Source organism: Heptranchias perlo, chromosome 27 (assembly GCF_035084215.1).
Source record: "Heptranchias perlo isolate sHepPer1 chromosome 27, sHepPer1.hap1, whole genome shotgun sequence".
Classification (NCBI taxonomy): domain Eukaryota; kingdom Metazoa; phylum Chordata; class Chondrichthyes; order Hexanchiformes; family Hexanchidae; genus Heptranchias; species Heptranchias perlo.
Window position 1 is genome coordinate 28,551,642 of NC_090351.1, and position 27,996 is coordinate 28,579,637.

General features: G+C 43.0%; 1 protein-coding gene across 2 annotated transcripts; it reads right to left on the minus strand.

The window, feature by feature from the left end:
* Positions 1-1,128: 1,128 nt before the first annotated feature.
* Positions 1,129-27,996, minus strand: LOC137344714 (uncharacterized). 2 transcript variants are annotated; one of them, XM_068007844.1, is made up of 10 exons: positions 27,872-27,996; positions 24,773-24,933; positions 23,530-23,554; positions 21,496-21,651; positions 19,491-19,526; positions 16,558-16,685; positions 11,213-11,362; positions 4,862-4,886; positions 3,924-4,037; positions 1,129-1,717 (listed from the first exon to the last, which is right to left on the minus strand). In XM_068007844.1, exons 1-10 carry the CDS (start codon positions 27,936-27,938, stop codon positions 1,509-1,511), a joined length of 1,071 nt encoding a protein of 356 aa, XP_067863945.1. In that variant the 5' UTR covers positions 27,939-27,996; the 3' UTR covers positions 1,129-1,508. The 2 variants fall into 2 exon arrangements, with proteins under 2 accessions (XP_067863945.1, XP_067863944.1); XM_068007843.1 differs by having other exon boundaries at positions 11,213-11,324; positions 16,511-16,685.

Here is a 27,996-nt window from a genome sequence, read left to right on the forward strand (position 1 = left end):
AAATAAGCTCGGCGAGTTTCTGCAATGCACCCTGTAGGTGGTGCATACTGCAGCCACAATGTGCCAGTGGTGGAGGGGGTGTATATTGAGTCCAGAGGCAGGGGTGCCAATTAAGTAAATGCTCTGTCCTGGATGGTGTCGAGCTTCTTGAGTGTTGCAGCTGCACCCATCCAGCAGAATGGTGAATGTCTCATCACGCTCCTGACAACCCTTGGACAGCTTTGGAGGGGTCAGGAGCTGAGCCACTCATCGCAGAATTTCCAGCCTCTATCGTACTCTTGAACTGTGAGACGAGATCTATTGTTATGTTGTCTACTCCAGCTAAATGTTGAGCTAAATGGGTAATCTCATGACCCATGCACTAGTGTACTGTTAGGATCACATCTTAACAAAGGGGCAGGGGATGATTTCCTCCTCATTTGCTGATATAGTAGACCACACTAATGTTATCCAACCACACACCAGCTTGCATTGTACTATGATTTGGAAGTATTACAGAGCTAGGCTCACTGCTCCTAGTTCCAACTAAATTAAAACAGGGGCTTTTTGGTTTCATTTTAATGGATAGAAAATCATGGGCTGGAGGTGTGCAATTTTTCGTAGTCCATTCCCGGCATGCGCCCAGCGTGCTGGAGTGGGAAATCACCCCTCAGATGCCAAGTGGGCTGCAGTATCGTCCACCTGTCTCGAGTCCGCTTCCTTTATAATGCCCAGGAATTTTCTGTAGTCCCATGAAAAGACTGTAGCTGAGTTAAACCAACAGTAAACTGATGGGGCTATTGAAAGGGATCCTGCATAAATATCCCAGTCATAGCACACATTTTCTTCTGATTTTTCTTAAAAGACTCCAGCAGTTCCTCTGCTACACAGCGACTGGACATTGTAAGTGTTAAGCCTTCCTTTCTTAACTCCAACCCATACCCCCGCAAAACCCTCCACACCCACACCCCCCTAACCCACCTCCCCACCCACTTCACACCCCCACCCACCCCAATGCCCCCAACCACCCCAACCCACCCCCAACTTAGTGTTGTCCTGTGAATGGAACTGAAAATGTATTTAAAATACATGAAAGAAGTCAAAGCAGGTTTTTACTAACAGACCAATTACAATTTGCATTATCGTGGATTCTACTCAATTTATTTAATCTCCTGAGGTAGATGAAATTATAGATGTGAAGCACAACAATTTTCAGCGTATAATAAGCAATCATTTTTCTAGAATATGGTAGAACAACAAAGGCCCTTCACATTGTGCTACATTTTAAACCGAACTTATGTTACTTAAATCAGGAACACGGAAGATATAAAGTGTTGATACTGATTATTAATATGAAGCGGGTTGTATAGAAAGCCTTATTCTGGGAACAATATTAAAGCTTATTGCACTGACAAGTATCATACTACTGTACTGATCACAGGCATAATATTATCACCTGTAATCACCAGCATTAGAAGAGATCAGTAATCACAAGCAATGTTTGACTTTGCCAATTAGGAAATAAATGTCTAATTTTCATTGACTCCAAGCTCATCTGTATGTTTAATTGAAATCCTGCTTTTCAGAGATTCAGAGAGGGGATGGAGAGATGCAGAGGTGTCTGCCATCATTTCTGCATTGCACCCATCAACTGGACAATTGCAGGTGAACTTATTGATTCCATCTACACACGTAGTTCCTGGTGGGCAAGGGTGCATGAGCTCGCACTCATCGATATCTGAAATAATATGAACATGTGTTGATTGTGAACCACATTATTTACTGTTTCTGTAATAACATTTTACCCTTTTGAGCAGAAGTGGATGGTGCAGTGGTTTAGACACTGGCCCTTAACCTCTGTGAGCTGGATTCAAATCCAGAAAGATCAGAATAAAAGTCTCTGCTGGCTGTCGGGACCCTTTGAGTAGGCTTCATGGAATCATACAGCATAGAAGGAGGCCATTGGCCTATCGTGCCTAGGCCGGCTCTTTGAGAAAGCTAAATCCAGTTCCTGGTGGACATATGCCAACAGCACAAAATCTGCTTCACTCATAATGGCCACAGGATGACATGTGTGGGAAATGGACAAAATTATACACTGGTGCAGTATAGGATGCTCTCTTTGTGTTGAGGGTGAGACAGTTGCAGTGGAACAGAGAGAGCTTTACTCTGCACCTAGGCATGCTATACCTAACCTGGGTTCCTGAATTGGAAAGTGTTCCATTCCCCTGCACTAACACCCCTCATTTCAATGAGTACAAAAACATTTACTCAAAAAGAAATGATATCATGTTGGTAGCCAACTACAACTTCTTCTGGTGATTGTCATTTTTGTTGGGTACATGTATGAATTACCACTTTCAGTTACCATAGATATCAGGCTTATATGACTGGGTCAGCATCTATGCCATCCATGAAGATGGAAGTGTTGGAGACCTTTGGGCAGATAATTTAATGGCAGGCAGCTGATGTGTTTCCACACGTTGGAGTCTCATTTCTTGTATTATTGGGCATAGAGTCCTGAGGCCTACAATGTGTAAGGTGCCCAGAACTCCCCAGTGCAAGTAGCAAGCACAAAGAGGGCTGGGAGCCTACACACAAGGCGTGCTCTAGGCTCATTAGTGGCTGGAGCAGCCCGTAAGAAATGGGCGTTTAACGTGAGGTGGGACTTCATCATTTAAAAAATCCCTGGTACTCTTGCCAGTTGTCCCCCGCACCCCTGCTTCATGCCTGGTGGCCCCTATATCCCCCATCTGCTCCTTACCCTGTGCCCAGTGCCACTAGCCCCCTTATGGAAAAACTGCCTGGTGAAAATGAAGCAACCAGCAAACCTTTACTGGCTGCTAGAACCCATCATTCTGCCCCTGGCATTTCCAACACATCATGAGTGACGTGCCCAAAATGCCAGAATTTTTTTTTTAAATGGCGAGGTCAACTCATTTTTGTGCAGACCATGCAGGGCCTGGATACCAATGGTAGCACTGTGCACTTATCAGATTATCTGCCCCATACTGCCATGTTAGTTAATAACCCACAAAGCTTGTACAGATTTGTAGCAGAAACCATTAACAATCTAGTAGTTCCTCTCGGAGTGTGGCAGAAACGCAGGACTGAAACAGGTGCAAGATTGTATTATATTGCAGTGCTTTTTTATATTATGAATTGTACTGAAAATATGGAAGAGTCGTTAGGGGAGATTTTCCTCTTTGTTGAGCCTGGGAAACACTCAGATCTCAGGCACAGCAAAGAGGAAATGGGGGAGGGGCAGAAGACCAATGAATCAGGTCTCTGCTATCATGGCGCGATCCCAGAATTTCGTGGGGCTTCCCCAAATTCACTCGACCTGCACCTGGACAAGCCCAGAGTAAGCATTGTAATGAGGGGAAAAGGAGGTGTTTCAAGCCTTTCTGCCTAATTTTCCTCTTCATCTGGCCTTGCTGCACTCCAATGGAGGGGTGCCCGAAGAAACTGGGCAGTGGGGCTTGCGCCATGGACAGGAGGATCTGCAGAGGTCTCATGATTCAAGAGGAAAGTTCAGCCATTTATTTTACAAATCCCTTCTTCCCTTCTTTTCTGATGATCTTATAGACTCACCACGTTTTGCTGCTGCTCTCCAGCAGCAGCCAGATGGCCCCAATGCCAGTGACCAGGAGCTGCACAGCTGCCTCCTGTTAGTGCTCCCGCCTCCCACCTCCCCGATCCCAAATCATTACCCTATGAGGGTTTAGGCCTATACCAGAAGTGCACTCGACCCATGCAAATAGCCCAGGACGGGAATATTGAGGGCACTCTTCCTCTCACAGGTGCAGTCACACCATTGATGTATGATGTGTCTGTTGGGCACCCCATAGGGATCCCGAAACGTATTCAGCCCTGTTGCAAGTAACTGCACTGTAGCCTTTCCTGTCAATGAAAATAAAAATTTGTAATGAAAATTCTCTGACCTATTTGACAGAATATTCCATTAAATCCTCCAGGACAGTAGCAGGAAAGTTCACCTAAGTCATTCACACAAGTACCATTATTTTTACAGGGAGATGTTTCACAAAGATCCCGTCCTGAGAAAGGAAAATGAAGTTGATGAGTTTTTACTTCTATCTGACATCAAGTGCAGTAAGGCATTTTCTACATTTAGCACACATTATTTGGACACTTTATCAGGATAGTTTTCTCTGCACAGAGCCACCTGAAAAGCTTAGAAATGTCTGCTGTCAATATCAGCAGATATAACTCCTCCGCTAAAGTAGTAGATAGGTGAATTGATTTGAATGGGTTGTGCATTTGTCCACTGATCTCGGCAACAGTAATTGATAGTCTAATATTTCTTAACCCTTGTCCACCTGTTCCCTTTTACATTTTGCCACTAAATTTTACAGTTAAGAGGACTAAAAGTCAATTATTTTGTCAAGTGTTGAAGTTACACACGTTAATACCTCAATTAAACCACTTTCTCCATATATTAATGGTATTCTATAGGTCTGCTTTAAAATGTCAAACACCAAGTTCCTGCCGGCTTTAGGTAGTTTTCCTATTAGGAGAAAGAACTAGCTAAACACTTCAGCCAGATATCCATCACAGTATTGCCAGGCTGGAGCTTTGATTCCCTCCCAGGAGAAAGGCTGTCCTGATTTGGTAGGCCAAGTAATATAATTAGAATCCAGGAAAGATAATTCTCTATGCCTCTGGGAGCTCATACATGCTAATCAGTTTACACACGTAGCTGGAATGATATGACCTTTGCTCCCTTTTTAAATTTAAATTAATATTTACTTATTGCTTTATTTTCAAATAATTACGTAAACGGGAAATTTGCTTTTTTTGTGATTCTGTTAGATAAAGGTTCTAGCTACTTAGGTTGTGTGATAAATCAGAGAAGGCATACCTGTGTAGTAATCCCAGAATAATTCCTTGAAGAGAGAAAAAAAAATCACTTTAATAGCTGTGCACTTTTAAGGGCACAAGACAATTGATCCTAATTGAACATAGGCTCAGGCACCACCAGCTGATACCACCATTAAATACACCATCCCCTCCCCTTTCAGAATTCCGAACAGATTGTTCCCTCTGCGACATCCTGGTCCACTCTTCCATCGCCATCAACACCTGCTCCACTTCCCATGACACCTTCCCGTGCAAGCACTGGAGATGCAACACCCGCCCATTCACCTCCTTCCTCCCCACCGTCCCGGGCCCCAAACACTCCTTCCAGGTGAAACAGCGGTTTACTTGTACTTCTTTCAATTTAGTATACTGCATTCGCTGCTCACAATTCAGTCTCATAAGAAATCGGAGCAGAAGTAGGCCATACAGCCCCTCGAGCCTGCTCCGCCATTTAATAAGATCATGGCTGATCTTCGACCTCATCTGCACTTTCCCACCCAATCCCCAAATCCCTTGATCCACTTAGAGGCCAAAAATCTATTGATCTCAGTCTTGAATCTGCTCAACGACTGAGCATCCTCAGCCCTCTAGGGTAGAGAATTCCAAAGATTCACCACTGTCTGAGTGAAGAAATTCCTCTTCATCTCAGTCGTAAATCGCCCACCCCTTATTCTGAGACTCTGCCTCCCTAGTTCTAGACTCTCCAGCCAGGGGAAACTGCCTCTCCGCATCTATCCTGTCAAGCCCTCTAAGAATTTTATACATTTCAATGAGATCATCTCTCATTCTTCTAAACTCCAGAGGATATAGGCCCATTCTTGTCAATCTCTCCTCATAGAACAATCCTCTCATCCAGGAATCAATCTAGTGAACCTTTGTTGCACCCCCTCTAAGGCAAGTATATCCTTCCTTAGGTAAGGACACCAAAACTGTACACAGTACTCCAGGTGTGGTCTCACCAAAGCCCTGTACAACTGTAGCAAAACATTGTTACTATTGTACTCCAACCCTCTTGCAACAAAGGCCAACATACTATTTACCTTCCTAATTGCTTGCTGTACCTGCATGTGAACTTTTTGTGTTTTGTGGGCAAGGACACCCAAATTTCTCTGAACACCAACATTTAATAGTTTCTCACCATTTAAAAAATATTCTGTTTTTCTATTCTTCCTACCAAAGTAAATAACCTCACATTTCCCTACATTATACTCCGTCTGTCACCTTCTTGCCCACTCACTTAACCTGTCTATATCCCTTTGCAGACTCTTTGTGTCCTCCTCACAGCCTACTTTCTCACCTAGCTTTGTATTGTCAGCAAACTTGGATAGAATACACACAGTCCCTTCATCTAAGTTATTAATATAGATTATAAATAGCTGAGGCCTAAGCACTGATCTTTGCTGCACTCCACTAGTTACAGCCTGCCAACCTGAAAATGACACATTTATCCCTACTCTCTGTTTTCTGTCCTTTAACTGATCCTCTATCCATGCTGGTATATTACCCCCAACCCCCTGAGCTATCTTATTTAACAACCTTTTATGTGGCACCTTATAAGAACATAAGAAAATATAAAATAGGAGCAGGAGTAGGCCAATCGGCCCTTCGAGCCTGCTCCGCCATTTAATAAGATCATGGCTGATCTGATCCTAACCTCAAATCTAAATTCATGTCCAATTTCCTGCCCGCTCCCCGTAACCCCTAATTCCCTTTACTTCTAGGAAACTGTCTATTTCTGTTTTAAATTTATTCAATGATGTAGCTTCCACAGCTTCCTGGGGCAGCAAATTCCACAGACCTACCACCCTCTGAGCGAAGAAGTTTCCCCTCATCTCAGTTTTGAAGGAGCAGCCCCTTATTCTAAGATTATGCCCCCTAGTTCTAGTTTCACCCATCCTTGGGAACATCCTCGGGAACATCTTCACCGCATCCACCCGATCAAGCCCCTTCAAGTGCCTTTTGGAAATCCAAATATACCACTGGTTCCCCTTTATCTACCCTGCTAGTTACATCCTCAAAAAACTCTAATAGATTTGTCAAACACGATTTCCCTTTCATAAAACCAAGTTAACTCTGCCTTATCACATAATGATTTTCTAAGTGCCCTGTTGCCACTTCCTTAATAATGGATTCCAGCATTTTCCCAATGACTGATGTCAAGCTAACTGGCCTGTAGTTCCTTGTTTTCTCTCTCCTTCCTTTCTTGAATAGCGGGGTTACATTTGCTGCCTTCCAATCCACTGGGACCATTCTAGAATCTAGGGAATTTTGGAAGATCACAAACAATGCATCCTCCACCTCTGCAGCCACTTCTTTTCGAAACCTAGAATGTAGCCCATCAGGTCCAAGGGATTTGTCAGCTTTTAGTCCCCTTAATTTCTCCAGTACTTTTTCTTTACTAATAATAATTACTTTAAGTTCCTCACTCTCATTAAACCCTTGGTTCCTCATTATTTTTGGTATGCTTTTTGTAACTTCTACTGTGAAAACAGATTCAAAATATTTGATAACATCTCTGCCATTTCCTTATTCTCCATTATATTTTTCCTGCCTCAGCCTCTAAGGGACTCATGTTTACTACTGCTACTCTCTTCCTTTTTACATACTTGTAGAAGCTGTCACAATCAGTTTTTTTTATTTCTTGCTAGTTTACTCTCATTCTATTATCTCCCTCTTTATCAATTTTTTGGTCATCCTTTGCTGGTTTCTAAAACTCTCCCAATCCTCAGGCTCACTACTGTTCTTGGCAACATTATAAACCTCATCTTTCAATACTATCCATAACTTCTTTAGTTAGTCATGGATGGATTACTTTTCCCCTGGAGTTTTTATTTCTCAATGGAATGTATGTTCATTGAGAATTATAAAATATTTCTCTAAATGTTTGCCATTGCTTATCTACTGTCATACCTTTTAATCTAATTTCCCAATCTACCTTAGCCAACTTGCCCCTCATACCTATGTAGTTGCCTTTATTTAAGATTAAGACTCTAGTTTCTGACATAAGTACGTCACTCTCAAACTCAGTGAAATTCTATCATATTATGATCACTCTTCCCCAGGGGATCTCTTACTATGAGATCACTAATAAACCATGTCTTAGTACACAAGATAAGATCTAAAATAACCTGTTCCCTGGTTGGTTCCACAACGTATTGTTCTAGGAATCCCAGCTGTAGTTCTGAAGACTTGTGCTCCAGAACTAGCCACGCCTCTAACCAAGCTGTTCCAGTACAGCTACAACACTGGCATTTAACCAACTAGGTGGGAAGTTGCCCGGGTATGTCCTGTCGACAAAAAGCAGGACAAATCCAATCCAGCCAATTACCGCCCCATCAGTCTACCCTCAATCATCAGAAAAGTGATGGAAGGTGCTGCCTTCTGATATGCGCCACCTTCTCCTGCAAGAAAGCGGGACGTGTGTCTGGGTGATGTGCCTATCATGGTTGAATAGCTGCCAGTATGTGTGGCCTGTGAGTTGTGGGTGGGTGGCTTGAAACAGTGGTAATGTGTAAGGGTGAGAGGAAGCCTCTGATTGGAAGAGTTGAGTACTGATGGAAAGAGTTTGTAGGTATGTAGGTGATGGGGGGTGTCGTGCATGGTGCAATTGGTAGGAGACTCACCTTGACCACTCATGTCAAAGCAGTGAACTTCTTCCATGTTCATGATGCTGTGCACCTGGCATTGACTCCGTCCGCTCTGCCTCCCACTACCTTTTGGATATATGTCTGGAGGGCCTCATGCCTCCCACCCCCATCCCTGCGGATGTAGGATTTCCCTCCTTCTGTCCACCTCTTGCACCAAGGTCTCTCAGCATCAGCAGAGAACAATTTTTCCCCCTATGCCTACAAGAGCGGTCAGAGGCTGGGTATTCTGCGGTAAGTGACTCACCTCCTGACTCCCCAAAGCCTTTCCACCACCTACAGGGTACAAGTCAGGAGTGTGATGGAATTCTTTCCACTTGCCTGGATGAGTGCAGCTCCAACAACACTCAAGAAGCTAGACACCATCCAGGACAAAGCAGCCCACTTGATTGGCACCCCATCCACCACCTTAAACATTCATTCCCTCCGCCATCGGCTGCAATATGTACCATCTACAAGATGCACTGCAACAACTCGCCAAGGCTTCTTCGACAGCACCTCCGAAACCTGCGACCACTGCCACCTAGAAAGACAAGGGCAGCAGGCACATGGGAACACCACCACCCGCACGTTCCCCTCTATGTCACACATGATCCTGACTTGGAAATAGATTGACGTTCCTTCATCATAGCTGGCTCCTGGAACTCCCTACCCAATAGCACTGTGGGAGAACCTTCACCACACCGACTGCTGTGGTTCAAAAAGGCGGCTCACCACCACCTTCTCAAGGGCACTTAATTTTAACTTTTTAACCATTTTTCTTTGAATTGACCTTATTTGCTGAAGCACTATTATCGTTAAACTCTCTGTCCCTTCCTGTCACATTCAGCTTATCTTTACCCGAATCGCTACACTGCTCTAATGCCTTGACTTTTCTCTTTAGATTTCTAAATTTCCCCTCACCTGAACCCTCCCCCGCTTTTTCATTTTAAAGCCCTATCTACAGCCCTAGTTATTTGATTCGGCAGGATACATGGTCTCCTCTACATCGGGGAGACCAAACGCAGATTGGGTGATCGCTTTGCTAAACACCTGCGTTTAGTTCGCAAACGTGACCCTGACCTTCCAGTCGCTTATCATTTTAATTCTCCGTCCCACTCCCACTTTGACCTCTCTGTCCTCGGCCTGTTCCAATGAAGCTCAATTGAAGCTCAAGGAACAGAACCTCATCTTTTTATTAGGCACTTTACAACCTTCCAGACTCAACATTGATTTCAATAACTTCAGTTCATAACCACTGCTCCCATTTTTTCAGACAGCAGGTGCTGGTAATGGTTCTACTGTTACCATTTACAGCTTCTCTAGACTCATCTTTTGTTTCTGTACTTGTCCCATCACCACCCTCCTTGCCTTGCACCATCATCCCTTTTGTCATTTAATCACTCCTGCCCTCCACCCTAGCACAGACCTTCCCTTCTGTTCTTTCCCCCCTTCTCCTCTTCCTCCTCCTCTCCTCTCCTCCCCCTTCTCCCCCCCCCCCCCCCACCTTTGCCTGGCTGTACTTGCTTAAAAACTGTTAAATCTTTAACATCTTCTAGTTCCGGTCATTGACCTGAAATGTTAACTCTGTTTCTTTCTCCACAGATGCTGCCTGACTTGCTGAGTATTTCCAGCATTTTCTGTTTTTATTTCAGATGTCCAGCATCTGCAGTATTTTGCTTTAGATTTGAAGTTTAATTGTTGCTTGGTCAGGGAACTTTGCAGATTGGAATTTGCTTCTCAGTTTCAGGCTACAGCTCAGAATTAGCAAGCACTTTTTAAGATTGTTTTGCATTTGTGACCAATTGCAATGTCTGTGCATGCTAAAAACACTGTTTCAGGCACTAGACAGCCTCTTGTACCTTATTTAAGTGGCATTAATCACACCAGAGCCCAGTCTGCATAACCCCAGCAACAACTAATCATGCTTTTTCCAGCCCCACTGAAGTTGAAATCTATAAATTTAGACCTTTCTCTGAGAGTGATTGTGTTCCTTGTATAAAGTTGAATAAGTTCCTGTTCAATCTCATGCCAGTTATTTCTCTGGTCAGAAGGTAGGAACATTTAGGCCTAGATTTTCCTATCAGAAGCGCATCCAGACAGCACTTCTGGCCACCAGTGAGACCTTGCCATGACCCCATCACATTTTCCTGGGTTGGGGCTCATTATCAAATGTAGGGCGGGCTCCCAGCACTACTATTGGGAGCTTGCTTCAGCAGATTAAAGGGGCAGGCCAGCGATTTTAAAAACTGCGAGCAACAATATAATTAACTGAGACCCAAAGAAGTAGATCTGAGAGCGCTGCAACAGAGCACAGAACGAACAAGTTTTTATACTCCTATGTAGAGGTTTTATTAGCCCAAATAAGGGAAGGAGGGAGCAGCTACCTGCAGCGAGGGAAGGAAGCCAACCAAAGCAATGGTCCAAGCACAGTAAAAGGAGGTGACCTTGGCAGTCAATGCCATCTCTTCCAACCCCCATATGGCAGCTCAGTGCCATAAGAAGTTCAGTGACCTCACCAAGTTAGCCAAGGTAAGAGGAGACAGTTACAGCTTGTAACAAACAGTGTAAACAGCAAGTTTCAGATTTCAGCCATCTCATTATTCTGAGCACCTGAGATCTTACCAGTAATCTGAGCAGGCAAAGAATGAAAATGAGAAGAGAGCAGTAAGAGAATAAAACAAAGAGGGGACAAAGTGGTTAAATTGAACCTTGAAACTTAGTCTTACTGTTTTCCCATCGTCTTCAAAAATCTCTCGGACCTCTTCTTTGCTACAGGTTTCTTCCCAACACTCTCTTTCCATATTCCCTCCTTTAATCTCCTCTGCAAAACTGTTAGCTCTGCGGAAGCGGGACAGGAACCGGTCAGCAGCTGATTTCTGTAAGAATACTCAATAATGCATCCATATTATTAAAAATCTTGTGCCTATATGCATATAATGTCATTTCGTTATATTGTATCATTGTAATACTATCGGCTGTGAAGTGCTTTGAGACATCCTGAGGTTGTGAAAGGTACTATACAAATGCAAGTTCTTTCTTTTCTTTAAATTATGCCAAAAGTCAGGAATCTAGGTTGGAGTTTCACTGGATATGAGACTGTGGTGTAAATCTAACAGGATCTAGGGATGTGATATGGAATCTCTCAAAATATTGTTGGAAAAATTGTGATCAAGTACTTTTCAAAATGATTTTAGTGCTGAAATACTATTCCCTCAAAAGGTTAAATCAACAAAATGACTAAACCGGTAGTTATTTATTTATTCAGCTTTGGTTAGTAGCAGAGACAGTTTAAAATCAAAAGAGATCCAAGTAACCAACTTCCCTACAATCATATTACCTGAGCGTCAAATATACCCACGCCCACTATCATCTGCTCAGTTATAACACGAGCATTGTTACAAACCTTGGTTTGTTACCTTTTCATGTTAACTTTTATGCTGCAGTATGTTATGAAATTTTCACTTTAACATATAATCTATTTTAACACACTAAATGCTTTGGCTCCTGCACACTGCGCTATGATCAAGATGGGTTTTGGCCTGTCTTCTCGCTTGACTTTACCAGACGGAAAAGCCGCATTAAAATAGCAGTCGGAGCCAGATGAGGTCATTGGACCCTGATCTACATATGTCAACGCAGACTCTGTCTGCTTTGCGCGGGCTGCTTAGCTACCTGTCCAGAAGCCTGGCCACTGTCTGAGACTGAACCAGACCATTCGCAACCTTGGCGTCCTATTTGAACCTGAGATGAGCTTTGGACCCCATATCCACTCCATCATCGAGACCGTCTACTTCCACCTCCATTTCATCGCCTGTCCCCGCTCCTGCCTCAGCTCATCTGCTTCTGAAACCCTCATCCATGCGTTTGTTACCTCTAGACTTGACTATTCAAATGCTCTCCAGGCCAGTTTCCCATCTTACACCGTCCATAAACTTGAGCTCATCCAAAACTCTGCTGCCAGTATCCTAACTCGCACCAAGTCCTGTTCACCCATCACCCCTGTGCTCGCTGACCTACATTGGCTCCTGATCCGGCAACGCCTCGGTTTTAAAATCCCTCCATGGCCTCGCTCCTCCCTATCTCAGTAACTTCGTCCAGCTTTACAACCCACCGAGATCTCTGCACTCCTCCAATTCTGGCCTCTTGCGCATCCCTGATTTTAATCGCTGCACCATTGGCGGCCGTGCCTTCAGTTACCCAGGCCCTTAGCTCTGGAATTCCTTTCCCAAACCTCTCTGCCTCTCTCTCCTCCTTTAAGATTCTCCTTAAAACCTAACTTTTTGACTAAACTTTTTGTCTCACCTGTCCTAATATCTCCTTATGTGGCTCGGTGTCAAATTTTGTTTGAAAACGCTCCTGTGAAGCATCCTGGGATGTTTTACTACTTTAAAGGCACTATATAAATGCGAGCTGTTGATGCTGTTGTTGAGTCAAAGTTGTGGACAGTGGGATACGGGCAGCTCCAGGTTGGGTAAGCCACCGATCCACCCAGTTTCCACCAGGGAGATAGGGTTAAAATCATTATTGATCCATCCACAAAACACACTTTCCCAATTGTTTAATTACCGTAATAGAAAACATTCCAAATATCATTATTCTATATCACATAAAGCCAGCAAGAGTTATTAACTAAGTTTGAAGTCATTAATGTATTTACACAAAAATTTAGAATTTTTAAGAAATAAAAATGTCATCCCGTTCCTTGATCTCAACTATGCATTGGGTGATGGTGCAAAGAAGAGGCTCAGACAGTTCACGATAGGGAATGAAAAGTTTAGAATGGTTAATTGCCACCCCTTGACAGGCAGTAGGTACAAGAGTCACAGTGGCAGAGAACGAATCAGATCACCCATCTGTTCTGAGCCAGGGATTGACAAGCCACCACATGTGGGAGGAATAGAGGGAGGCAGGGAAAATACGTGTTAAAACATGGGAAGATTTCTCCGAGAATTATCATGGAAAGAGTTGATACTTACAGTCATTTGCCTGACAGCCAAAGAGAAGCAATGATATTATCCCATAGTTCAAAATGGCCATCGTGTTACTTTCAAAATGCCTGCTTAAATTTATCGTTACAGGAAAAGTAAGGTGCGGTATTGTACAAGATAATTCTACCTCACTCGAATTGACGTTTCACTGTTTTATATAGTCAGTGTTTTTTTCCATTTTTGAAGTACTTTAGTTAATAAATAACCAGTCATTTTGAAAGGTTATCACAAGAGTTGACAGAGCACTTATTCCAGTAAAAACATTGCTAGTATTGTTGATATCATTAAAGAATATCACATCTTTCATTTTAATGTAGCCATGCATTGTAACTGCATCGCACAGTGTACATAGGATCATTTTTTAATGCCTGTTTTGGTTTTCTGGGGTAGAATTTCCACTGGGGTTATCCCAATTTCCGGTCATAACTTCAGCGGAAGATTGGAGAAACAGCTTGGGTTTTAACTCCTGTTCTGCCTAGTTTTCCCCTGATATTTCAGAGTCAAAACCTGTAAACTTCCTGTTTAACAAGTGCTGCAGGTGACTTACCCCTCTCTTCTGCTGGCTTAAATTAAGTCAGGTGCAATTCTGGCATAAACAGCAGAATTTCTGAGAAAGCAGGTTTTCCCTCATTATCTTGGGTAGATGTATCCAAATGACAGGGTAATGCGAACAAAGCATCTTCTGCCAGCATCCACTGCCACCGGAATTTAGTTTGTTTGTAATTTGGTTTGTATTTTATAACAGCCATAACTCTGCCGTATCTAACCTGCTATGACAGAACTACCCTCCTTTGGCCACCAAAAAAATCAAAGAATTCTGGCCTTTGGAAGCTTGAAAAATTCCTGGTACTGTCAAAATTCCTAGCTTAGTGAGAACAGTAAGGATTCTGTTTACTGAAAAAAAAATGAAGTTGAGACACACGTTTGTGGGGACATTTCTAAGTCTCATGGGGAGACTATCCAATCACATGTAAGCATTGTGCAAAATTACCACAGCTTGGAGCCACAGATAGGAAGACTCAATCAGTGTTCAGTAAATAGGAAATTTCACCCAAATGGAAAAATTCAACAGTGAAGTAGAAAATAATTGTTACAGAAAGCAAATGTGATACTTAAATGCAGGCCTTGCACAAGATTTTTAATAACAAGTTTTGAGTCTATAATGCTTCAGATGTCATGGCCTAGATGTCAGATGGCGCCTGAATCCTGGGCACATTGCATGCACCTAATGAGGCCGGTGACAGGACCACGGGAAATTGGTCCTCTGGCCTCACTTGTTTATTACCGGTGATCTGCAGGTGCCAGTCAGGGCCTCAGAGACAGCTCACCGGTTCCAGGAGGCACCAAGATCTGCCCACTCAGACGCCAGCCAAGGTTGTAAGCACAGTAGGGGGAGGGGAGGCAATTGGGAGGGGAGCAAAGCGATGGCCGGCGGGGGCCCGTGAATTTACTGTGGAACCGGGAGGAGAGCATTAAGGACTGCTGGTTTGGCTGCCAAGCGCCTGAGAATATTGCGTTCAGTCGTAATCAAATTTTGGTAAAAGGGGGACTCAAATAGGCGTTATGTCCCCTATTTGCATATGCAAAGGGCCTAACGCCTGTTTAAGGCATGTCTCTGGATGCCTATGCAGGAATATTTACCAATATGGCAAGCAGCACACTTCCAGCACGGAATGAGTGCGTGCACGCTGCTCACCATATTGGGCACTTTGACGCCATTTAACGCCTGTAAAATGGGTGTGGCATCATCCAATTTCTAGGCTCATATGCTGAAGCTATGGTCGTTCTCTTTAGAACAGAGAAGGTTGAGGGGAGAATTGATAGAGGTGTTCAAAATCATGAATGGTTTTGACAGAGTAAATAAGGAGAAACTGTTTCCAGTGGCAGAAGGTTTGGTAAACAGAGGACATAGATTTAAGGTGATCCGTAAAAGAGCCAGAGGCAACATGAGAAAACAATTTTTTATGCCCCGAGTTATAATGGTCTGGAATGCACTGCCTGAAAGGGTGATGGAAGCAGATTCAGTAGTAACTTTCAAAAGGGAATTGGATAAATACTTGAAGGGAAAAAATTTACCGGGCTAAAGGGAAAGTGCAGATGAATGGGACTAATTGGATAGCTCTGTCAAAGAGCCAGCACAGGCATGATGGGCCGAATGGCCTCCTCCTGTGCAATACCCACTATGATACTATGAAAACAACATTCTCTCAATACTGACCTGCTGAAGTCCTACTGGCGGCTTGAAACCACAACCTCCTGATCATAACAGAAAACATATCTTATAATTCACCTCCTCATAACACACATCCTTTATAATGCACTTTTTTTAGATGGCTCCTGAAGACACCTCTAGATGCACATTTCGGGTTTCCATATAATAAAAAGGATATAGAGGCACTGGAGAAGGTGTAAAAAAGATTCACAATGTTGATACCAGAACTAAGAGGTTACACCTATCAGGAAAGATTGAACAGGCTGGGGCATTTTTCTCTAGAAAAGAGAAGGGTAAACTGATAGAGGTCTTTAAGAGTATGAAATGGTTTGATAGGGTAGATGTAGAGAAAATGTTTCCACTTGTGGGGGAGTCCAAACTAGGGGCCAATATTATAAGGTAATCACCAATAAATCCATTAGGGAATTCAGGAGGAACTTCTTCACCCAGAGAGTGGTTAGAATGTGGAACTCGCTACCACAGGGAGTACTTGAAGCAAATAGAATAGATGCGTTTAAGGGAAAGCTAGTTAAATACATGAGGTAGAAAGGAATAGGAGGTAATGCTGATAGGGTTAGATGAAGAAAGGTGGGAGGAGACTTGCATGGAGCATAAGCACTGGCATGGACCAGTTGGGCCAATTGATGCAATCCCATGACATAGCATTACAGCAGGTGCAAGGATTCTACAGACAAAATGTCACTTTTTCATTCCAAAGGTGGAGGTTTTGATGTTTTCTAAAATTATTCAGTATACACCAACTGATAGCAGTCTGTTAAAGTTTGCATTCAAAATAAACAATATAGGAATCCTTTAATGCTTACATTACGCTGGCCCAGGGTAAACATTTTCCTTCAAGAATGATCTTTACCAGTGCGATAACTTTCTGTTTGTGTTTAATCAGGTCCTGATGAAATCGAATAACTTCCTTTTGCTTTTCAAGGATTTGTCTTCCTATGATAAGGATATCTCTCAGGTTGTTCTCTCTTAAGGATAATGCTGCAGTCAGAAAATAGAGTTTGAACAGAAGTGCCATTCAGGGTGTACGATTAGAACATACTGCAGATTTCAAGCTAACTCGAGTTCACAATATTAAAGTAATATTTCATCTACATTCCTTGCTGCATTTTCCTTCATATGGAAATATTATTCCCTGCTTGTAAATATCCCAATTTATTTTTTATTCGCTCATGGGATGTGGGCGTCTCTGGCGAGGCCGGCATTTATTGCCCATCCCTAATTGCCCTTGAGAAGGGGGTGGTGAGCCGCCTTCTTGAACCACTGCAGTCCGTGTGGTGAAGGTTCTCCCACAGTGCTGTTAGGAAGGGAGTTCCAGGATTTTGACCCAGCGACGACGAAGGAACGGCGATATATTTCCAAATCGGGATGGTGTGTGATTTGGAGGGGAACGTGCAGGTGGTGTTGTTGCCATGTGCCTGCTGCTCTTGTCCTTCCAGGTGGTAGAGGTCGCGGGTTTGGGAGGTGCTGTTGAAGAAGCCTTGGCGAGTTGCTGCAGTGCATCCTGTGGATGGTACACACTGCAGCCACTGTGAGCCGGTGGTGGAGGGAGTGAATGTTTATGGTGGTGGATGGGGTGCCAATCAAGCGGGCTGCTTTGTCCTGGATGGTGTCGAGCTTCTTGAGTGTTGTTGGAGCTGCACTCATCCAGGCAAGTGGAGAGTATTCCATCACACTCCTGACTTGTGCCTTGTAGATGGTGGAAAGGCTTTGAGGAGTCAGGAGGTGAGTCACTTGCCACAGAATACCCAGCCTCTGACCTGCTCTTGTAGCCAAAGTATTTATGTGGCTGGTCCAGTTAAGTTTCTGGTCAATGGTGACCCCCAGGATGTTGATGGTGGGGGATTTGGCGATGGTAATGCCGTTGAATGTCAAGGGGAGGTGGTTAGACTCTCTCTTGTTGGAGATGGTCATTGCCTGGCACTTGTCTGGCGCGAACGTTACTTGCCACTTATGAGCCCAAGCCTGGATGTTGTCCAGGTCTTGCTGCATGCGGGCTCGGACTGCTTCATTATTTGAGGGGTTGCGAATGGAACTGAACACTGTGCAATCATCAGCGCACATCCCCATTTCTGACCTTATGATGGAGGGAAGGTCATTAATGAAGCAGCTGAAGATGGTTGGGCTTAGGACACTGCCCCGAGGAACTCCTGCAACAATGTACTGGGGCTGAGATGATTAGCCTCCAACAACCACTACCATCTTCCTTTGTGCTAGGTATGACTCCAGCCACTGGAGAGTTTTCCCACTGATTCCCATGGACTTCAATTTTACTAGGGCTCCTTGGTGCCACACTCGGTCAAAAGCTGCCTTGATGTTAAGGGCACTCACTCTCACCTCACCTCTGGAATTCAGCTCTTTTGTCCATGTTTGGACCAAGGCTGTAATGAGGTCTGGAGCCAAGTGGTCCTGCGGAACCCAAACTGAGCATCGGTGAACAGGTTATTGGTGAGTAAGTGCCGCTTGATAGCACTGTCGACGACACCTTCCATCACTTTGCAGATGATTGAGAGTAGATTGATGGGGTGATAATTAGCCGGATTGGATTTGTCCTGCTTTTTGTGGACAGGACATACCTGGGCAATTTTCCACATTGTCGGGTAGATGCCAGTGTTGTAGCTGTACTGGAACAGCTTGGCTAGAGGCACAGCTAGTTCTGGAGCACAAGTCTTCAGCACGACAGCTGGGATATTGTCGGGGCCCATAGCCTTTGCTGTATCCAGTGCACTCAGCCGTTTCTTGATATCATGTGGGGTGAATCGAATTGGCTGAAGACTGGCTTCTGTGATGGTGGGGATATCGGGAGGAGGCCGAGATGGATCATACACTCGGCACTTCTGGCTGAAGATGGTTGCAAATGCTTCAGCCTTGTCTTTTGCACTCACGTGCTGGACTCTGCCATCATTGAGGATTATTCACTTATTATCAATGGGATAGAGATTGACCAATAAAATTGGGGGAGGGAAGAGTGTGGGTGGAGGAAGAGGGAGGAGTGGGGCTGGAGGTGCAGGGGCATGTGGGAGGTGGAGGGGAGTGAAACCTTATCTCGTGTAAGGTACTTCAAATTAAGATTTATTTCCCTTAGAAAAAGACCTATTATTTCAGGGCTCCAATCTCAGTGGGGGAGCACGTTGCCCATCAGTGAGTGAATCAGCAAGTTGTAATGCAAATTGGTATTTTGGTTTGGTCCTGGATGCTAATTGAGAGGCACCTAAGCTGAAAAACCTCAATACCCTATCAGAGGCTCATTCTTTCAAACCCACCATGCATTCTGGCTGGGTTTCTATATTGTAAACCATTTTAATTTTTGTTATTAAAATGCCACTGTTTCAAAAATACTAATATACTGTAATACATTTTGGATTTTTCTTTTGTTGTCCAATGTTAAAAGTTACATTTTTTTAAACTCAGATTTAAAGGGGCACTATGTTCCCTGAAAAGTAGTAACTGTGCCAAAGATTTAATTGAGTTGCTGTTACACTGTGTCATTGTGATGCATATGTTACTCAGCTATTGTGCTCATCCTCTCTCCAAAAAAAAGAACAATTCTCCATTAATTTAGTGTTTTGAAGCCAGCAGGTTGAAATCCTAATAATAACCACTTTTACAGAAGCAGCCCAATTGTGCAGTTACTTGCTGTCATTTGAATAGCTGAAACCACCTGTATTATTGCAAATTCCGTCCTAATGAAAATAATGCAGCCTTTTGTAGAAATGCATTTCGATTTGACTTGCATCCTGCGAAGAAATAGATTGATCTGATTGATGAATCGTAATGTAACCTTACTTTGGTTCAGGATACAGGGGAGATGCTCAGCGTTAGCTGTAGAAAAAAGACATTTCATATTAAAGGGACATTGTCATAGCAGTTATTGAGAAAGCTTTTTTTTTTGCTTTAACTTGAAAAAATACAACATTGGTCATGAAAACATGCCATGAAAATCTGTTCAGTGCAGAACATCATGCAACGTGTGACTATTGCAGGATATCTCCCAAAATTAATGAAGAATCCTCCTTAACACTCCCATTCAGCTGTTGTTCTATTGAACCATGTCGAAACATAGGAAGATAGGAACAGGAGTAGGCCATTTAGCCTCTTCAGCCTGTTCCACCAGTCAATGAGATCATGGCTGATCTGTGACCTAACTCCATATAGGCCTTAGCCCTGTATCCCTTAGTACCTTTGGTTAACAAAAATCTATCAATCTCAGATTTAAAATTAACAATTGAGCTAGCATCAACTGCCATTTGCGGAAGGGAGCTCCAAACTTCTACCACCCTTTGTGTATAGAAGTGTTTCCCAACTTCACTCCTGAAAGTCCTGGCTGTAATGTTTAGGCTATTTCCCCTAGTCCTAGACTCGCCAACCAGTGGAAATAGTTTCTCTTTATGTGCCCTATCAGTTCCCCTTGATATCTTGAATACTTCGATCAAATCACCCCTTAATCTTCTAAATTCCAGGGAATACAACCCTAGTTTATGTAATCTCGCCTCGTAATGTAACCCTTGGAGTCCAGGTATCATTCTAGTAAATCTACGCTGCACTCCCTTCAAGGCCAATATATTCTTGCTACAGTGCGGTGTCCAGAACTGAACAGAGTTCCCCAGGTGTGGTCTAACCAGGGCTTTGTATAGCTGTAGCATAACTTCTACCTCCTTGTATTCTAGTCCTCTAAATATAAAGGCCAGCATTCCATTAACCTTTTTGATTATTTTCTGTACCTGTCCATGACATTTTAATGATCTATGTACATGGACTCCTAAGTCTCTTTGGACCACTACTGTTTCGAACTTCTTACCATTTAGAAAGTACTCTGATCTATCCATTTTAGGTCCAAAGTGGATGACCTCACACTTGCCTACATTGAAATCCATTTTGCCACAGTTTTGACCAATCACTTAATCTATTAATATCTCCCTGTAATTTTATGCTTCCATCTACATTGCTTACAATGCTGCCTATCATTGTGCCATTGGCAAACTTGGATATGTGGCTCTCTAAGTCGTTAATAAATACAGTGAATATTTGAGGCCCCAACACAGATCCCTGTGGGACACCACTAGTCACATCCTGCCAATTTGATTACCTGCCCCCTGTTCAATAGTTAACCTCTAAAAATCCATTTGCTGGTGCTTTGATTTAGATAAATGTTTGCTCTTTTTGAAGATTTTAACACTATGGTTAAAAGATAATAAACGAATTGATTCAGGAGGTAATATCAATATTGTAACAGCCACTAAACAGAAAACATTTGTTAATTATCCATTACTACAAATGTACTACTTGCTATTACTACAATGCTCTCTAAAAGGGATGGACTAAGCATTGATTTCTTCAGCTGGGAGGGGGTATTTCTAAAGGGATTCTCTGGCAGGATATAAGTCATACCTTCTGTCTTCTAAATATATATATAGGATTGCAATTTATAAGCCTAAAAATTGCTATTGACGGGTAAATTGAGTGTTATTTTGGGGTTTTGAGTATCGATATGATCATATGCTTCTCAGTATTTAAAGATACTTATGATAGAGTTACAGGCCTCGATTTTACCCACCCCCCACTGACGAGCAGGAAATGGTCGGTACAAGGGGTTAAAATTTTAGAAGTCTAGCTCCTGGCTTCAAACCGCCGTGTTCCCGTCAACTCATTGCAGCGACAAGGCTCCCGCTGCAGAGAGGTGAGAGGCTCATGAAGAAAATGCTAATCGGGTTCCTATGAAGCAATTAGCCACCCTCCTCGGCTGTCCCTGCCACCACGGTCTGCACACGTTCACTTGTGCTGTGAGACTTACTAGCTGCCTCACTAACAAGCCCAGTCAATGTGCCAGTTTCTGCGTTAGTGACTGCAACGGGTGTAGCATTTGACAGTGCATCCTCAGGAGGGATGAGTTCCTTCGATGTCCTTTCCTCCTCTATAGACGGGGGCTCTTGCTCTTCATGTGAAGGACCTAGAGGAAAGGAAAAAGAGTGAAGATTTAGTAATGGTGATAAGAAAAAGTAAATTTGAACATGAATCACTTGACCACACTGGTTGAGGCGCTGAAGTTGACTGAAGGTGCAGTTGTTTGTGGAAAATGAAAGGGTCTAAGATGAGATCAGTCACCCTGTTTTGCTGAGCTGCCAACCGTGCCATCGCCAATGCTGAGTACTTTACACACACTGTTTATCTCCAGTGACTCCTCCTCCACCACGGTAACTTCCATATATTCCCACGGTCCTGGCCCTCTCCCTAGTATTCTGTGCTCTCTTCTGCTGCAAAAGGGGTAGGGCAGCGTTATAAGTGACTAGCCAGGATGTGTGCTTCTTCTGGATGCAATGCATAAGGTGAAAGGGAAAATCAGGCAGATGTTATGGGAGTGGGGATTGCAGTAAGTGGCTACAGTGTGAATTGAGAAGGTTTGCTGAGAGGAGGTGCAGGTTGAGCAACCTGGAGGAGATGAGATGAGAATGCCGTAAGTGGCAGCAGTGAAAGGAGGAAGTGATAGGTGAGCATGTGTTAGGAGTGAGGATGAGAGTTGGTACAGTGTGGCCTCGTGATTGGTGGTGGGGAAAGGATTGGTGTGAATGATGTAGGAGGGACAAGGAGTGAAAGCAGGTGCATTGCAGGAGATGGGTAAAGAAGGACCTGCATTGACCTTTCTTCTCCTAGTGAGGTCATTGAAACATTTTCTGCACTGGATCCAGGTCCTTGGCGTCACACTCCAGTTGCAGATTTCCTGAGCCATCTCAAGCCATACTTCTTAGTTGTGGCAGCAGGTTTCTTCTTCTCACTTGTGGAGAACAGTACATCTCTCCTGCCCTCATGGCAGCCATAATGACCTCCAGATAGGCATCAGAGAACCTGAGGTTCACCTTTCCTCTCTTTACAGCCATCTTCAAACTTAGCATCAATGGTGTACAATTGCTTTAATGTAAGCCCTTACTGAATGTAGCCTCCCTTGATTAGATGGACTGACGCTTTAAATAATGGCCAGTACTTGGACTGAAAATTGTGTCATCTGAGTGGGCGGGAGACCCGCAGATGCGTCAGTGGGCCGGGAAACCCAGAAGCATTATGGAAATGAGGCCTGGCCGTTAAAATTGGCCAGGTCTCCAGCGAAGCTGCAGACTCACCGTCTGCTTCAATCGTCGCTTTGCAAAAATGGCATCTTGCCGTCTGGTTCACCATTGAAATGCATTGAATGGCGTGAAGTTGCTGTATTTGCACGGTAGATACGAACTAATTTCGCCACAGAAAGTTAAGTCTTGTCATTTCAAGCACAAGCACCCTTTTAACGACATGATAATTGTTCATTACTGCAAACAACCTCTCTGGCACTGAAAATGAACTACTATAAGTGTGGAATCTCATTCCTTCAGGTATTAATTGATGTTGCAGATTTTTAAAAAGTCAAATTTAAAATTTAAAAACTTTTTTTTACTTGTTCTTTCTGTCTCTTTTTTCTCTCTCTCTCATAATCCAATCTTTCCCTCTTTATTTCTCTTTCTGTACCTGATTTGACATTGAATTCACCCACTTTAATTTACACTTCCTTCTCAGTCATTGCACTGTTAATTTTACAATCCTTCAATCTGATTGGTTAAGGAGATACCCAGTTGCTTGCCCTGTTCACTCAGGTCCCAGATGCCCGGTTTCTCTCACTGCGACGTTATCAGCTCGCACTTACAGCAACGTGCCGGGCAAAAAAATTAAAAACCTAAATGTGCAAGGGCAAGTCTAACCAATGGCAGATGCCGTTAGATGCCCTGCTACAGCAAATTATGACACAATAAATATCTTCAATGTCTAAGCTATCCACTGAATTAGAACAGAAAAACACACGTACCCTTATATGTTTTCCAGAACTGTTCCTGCAAAAAGAAAATGTTAATTTAATATGCGCAGCACTCAGACAGAAACATTTTTCTAAACATCTTAGGAGCGATCTTACAAACGTGCAGTATCGTCGGGGAGCCTTGCTCACTGGTCCCACATATCAGGAAACTACGCGTGCACTGTCAATGATTTTCCATCCGCGGTTTCCCAGTATGCACTGCCTGTGGGTGTAGCTCCCTGCATTCATAAAATTGGTCACCTTATGCACAATAGACCCCTCTTATTAACAGGCTCCATGTATGAATTTGCTATAAGAGGTAAAATGGTCCAGCACTAGATTATTTAGAAGCTCCTGAAACAAATGGCAATAAAAGAAACCCATCAACAACAGAACATATTGAAAAAAATGAGGACATGAGGGCACATTGGAAATATAGTGATAATATGATAAAGTTTATGGGTATTCCCATGAATTGTCATGTAATTAAATCCTAGATATTACAATTAGTGATGTTAGCAGGCAAATGGCATATTCCTCTGTCCACTATTTCAATGTAGGCAATAATCCATTTATTTGCCTCTGCCAAAATAACATAGAAAGGGATTTTATACAAACATGTCATGGATTTGTTCACTAATATCACCAACATTAATTTCTAGACTTAAATTTTATGAATGGAAATATTAGTATGCTTACTGGTATCTCTCCATCTTCCTTCGTTCATGACCTAGAAATTCAGGAGTGCCCATTCGGGGAGCGAAGGGTAAGCACCCTGCATCAGAATGGTGAGATCTGAAGCTTCCCAGATATTGGGCTTCTGACTTCATTGTCATAAAGCCAGCAAAGACTGGAGGAATTTCAAGGAAAAATCGGGCCACTGCTACCGATGCAGTGGCTCTCAGGTAAATGGGTTTGCGGGTTGGGTCTGGGCAATGTTTGTGGGGGGGGCGGGGGGTGGGGGAAGGGAGAAGGGAGCTGCAATCAGGTCTTTTAATGTGGGGTCGGCAGGCGCAGGTTCCATATTCAGGTAAGTTACTTACCTTCTTGGTAGGGCTGGTTTCCCTGGGTGCAGCCTGCGATGGCGCTTTCTGCCTGCCATTTTTGGCCTTAGCAGGCCGCGTAGCACCTGAAAAACAGGCGGTACGTGGCCCAATTTCTAGGCCCTTGTGTTTTATGTTTTAAAAGCACTGCTAGAGACGAATCTTTAGGGAGCAGACAATTTGCGTAGAATCTTTTTAGTGGCAATCCTTACAGTTTTCTGATCATCTCTAAAATATTCTCGAGCCTCTTCTTTGGAACACATTTCTTCCATGCACTCTCTTTCCAGGTTATTCTGTACTATCTCCTCCAGACCAACATTAGCTCTCCGGATCCGGGTCAGGAAGGTACTGGCAAGTGATTTCTGCAAAAACACTAAATCATAGTGGGGTGAGCATTCCTCAGGTTGCAATATGTAGCAACATTGTAAATACATACATGAAAATGTCTTCTCTTTGCTGTTTCTAGCACAAACATAAATGTGAAAATAACCATACACAGAACTCGAATGAGCCATGTACCTGGCCAGTAGGAGATGAACAAGAGGAATTTGAAGTGAACCAATTAGCCACCAATTTGCCCTCTTTGTGCCTTCACCTTCGTACCTTCCCTTGCCAGCCAACACAGGAAACTCCCCATGTGAGGTATTGTGGGCATATACCCAAATCTTACTATACCATGATGGAGTATATAATAGCACATTCACTTTACTGCGCTGTCACTGACGGCAGCCCTGTTATCAAATAAATTAGATGCCACTACTGACTTCAGAGCATCAGAGACCCACCAAAAGAGATGGTTTCCAAGATGCTTAAGAAACATAAGAAATAGGAGCAGGAGTAGGTCATACAGCCCCTTGAGCCTGCTCTGCCATTCTTGGCCAGATGGATGAACTTCATAAATATTGTCATTTTATAATTATATTTGGTGCTGTTCCATATAATAAAGCTTCAGGAAATAAACAAGCAACTAAATTTACCTTCAGTTTTTACTGAAATGCTGGTCAGATACCCAGGGTTTATAAGGGTGTTGTCATACTACAGGTATCAGTTTGAGACCAGCACCTACTTAGATTGGAAGGTGTTAAACCCAAATTATACTGTTGCTCCCCATTATTCTCCAATAATGGAAAATGGAGCTGAATACCTGTTTAAAAAAGTCAACAGGAAAGATGGCTTTTTTTTCTGCTATTAATAAGTTCTTTGGACCACCTGAGAACTTCTTAAACCTCATTGAGCTTTAATATAACTGCAACTGGTATGAAGCCAATATGGTGTGACAAAGGGGCCGATTAGGGACAAAAAAGATAATCTTTTTGTGGCGGCAGAGGGCATGACTGAGGTACTGAATAAATATTTTGTATCTGTCTTCACAAAAGAAGAGGATGAAGTTAATGTCACAGTATAAGAGGAGAAAGTAGAGATATTGGATAGGATAAAAATAGATAGAGAGGAGGTGCTAAATAGGTTGGTATCACTCAAAGTTAACAAGTCACCCTGTCCAGGTGGGATGCATCCTAGGTTGCTGAGGGAAACAAGGATGAAGATAGCAGAAGTTCTACCACAATCTTTCAATCCTCCTTCAATATGGGATGGTGCCAGAGGACTGGAAGATTGTAAATGTTACACCCCTATTCAAGAAAGGGGCAAGGGATAAGCCTGGTAACTACAGGCCAGTCAGTCTAACGTTAATGGTGGGAAAATTACTAGAGACCATTGTCAAGGAAAAAATTAATTCTCACTTGGAGAAGCATGGATGTTGTATATATGGACTTTCAAAAGGCATTTAGTAAAGTATCACATAACAGAATTATTCAGAAAATAGAAGTGCACGGGATTAAAAGGACAGTGGTAACTTGGGTACTTCATTGACAAAGGGATTGGAGGCAAAGAGTGGTGGTGAATGGATGTTTTTCTGACTGGAGAGATGTATGCAGTGGGGTCCCCCAGGGGTGTGTATTAAGTCCATTGCTTTTTTTGTTATCTATAAATTACCTGGACTTGAGTATAGGAAATACCATTTTGAAGTTTGCAGATGATACAAAACTTGGCAACATAATAAATAGTGAGGAGGATAGTAGCAGACTTTAGGAGGACATAGACAGACTGGTGAAATGGGCAGACAAGTGGATAAGCATGAAGTGATACACTTTGGGAGAAACTAGATGGAGAGGCAGTATAATCTAAATGGTACTATTTTGAGGGGGGTGCAAGAGCAAAGGGACCTGGGGGTGCATATTCACAAATCTTTGAAGGTGGCAGGGCAAATTGATAAGGTGATTAAGAAAGCGTATGGGACACTTGGCTTTGTAAATAGGGGCATTGAATACAAAAACAAGGAAGTCATGCCATATCTTTACAACTCACTGGTTAGGCCTCAGATGGAGTATTGTGTACAATTCTGGGCACCACACTTTTTAGGAAGGATGTCAAGGCCTTGGAGAGGGGACGGGGAGGTTTACCAGAAGGATACCCGGGATGAGAGATTTCAGTTATGTGGAGAGATTGGAGAAGCTGGGATTGTTCTCCTTAGAGCAGAGAAGGTTAAGGGGAGACCTAATAGAGGTATTCAAAATTATATGGGGTTTTGTTAGAGCAAGTAGGGAGAAATTATTTCCTCTGGCAAGTAGGTTGGTAACCAGAGGTCATGGATTTAAAATCAGAGGAGGAAGTAGAGGTATTGGATAGGATAAAAATAGATAGAGAGGAGGTAATTGGCAAAAGAACTAGAGGGGAAATGAGGAGAAATTTTTTTCACACAGAGGGTTGTTAAGATCTGGAACGCACTACCTGAAAGAATGGTGGGAGCAGATTCCATAGGAACTTTCAAAAGGCAATTGGATACATACTTGAAGGGGACTAATTTGCAGGGCTATGGGGAAAAATCTGGGGCGTGAGACTAAATTGGATAGCTCTTTCAAAGAGCCAGCACAGGCACGACAAACAAATGGCCTCCTTCTGTGCTGTAAGATTCCATGATTACTTCCTCAAGATGGTTTCATGCCACTTGCCTAAGTTTGACTGGGGTGTACTTGCACCAAAGTAAAATGTGCAGTGTAACTGGCCTACAATTTTTATCCTGCTGACTGAACTGTAAGTACTCCAGGACCACATGAAGTGAGTGAGAGCAAGGGTTACATTTGTTAGATATTTCACATACTACTTCTGCGACACCACAAATCACGACCAGTACTTTCAGCAATACATTTAACTAATCAATTATTAGTAGGATTTTTAAGTGAGAAGTATAGTTACAGAAACCTTCTCTCATAAAAAATCGTAAGTGTTAATAAATCACGATTATAATTACTTACAGCAGTTCACCTGACAGGACCAAAAGAGAAGCAAAAAGATTTTTCCGTACTTCAAAATGACATTCATGTTAATTTCAAAATGCTTTCCCAAGTCTGCCAATAGCTAAGAAACAGTGTTATTCAAG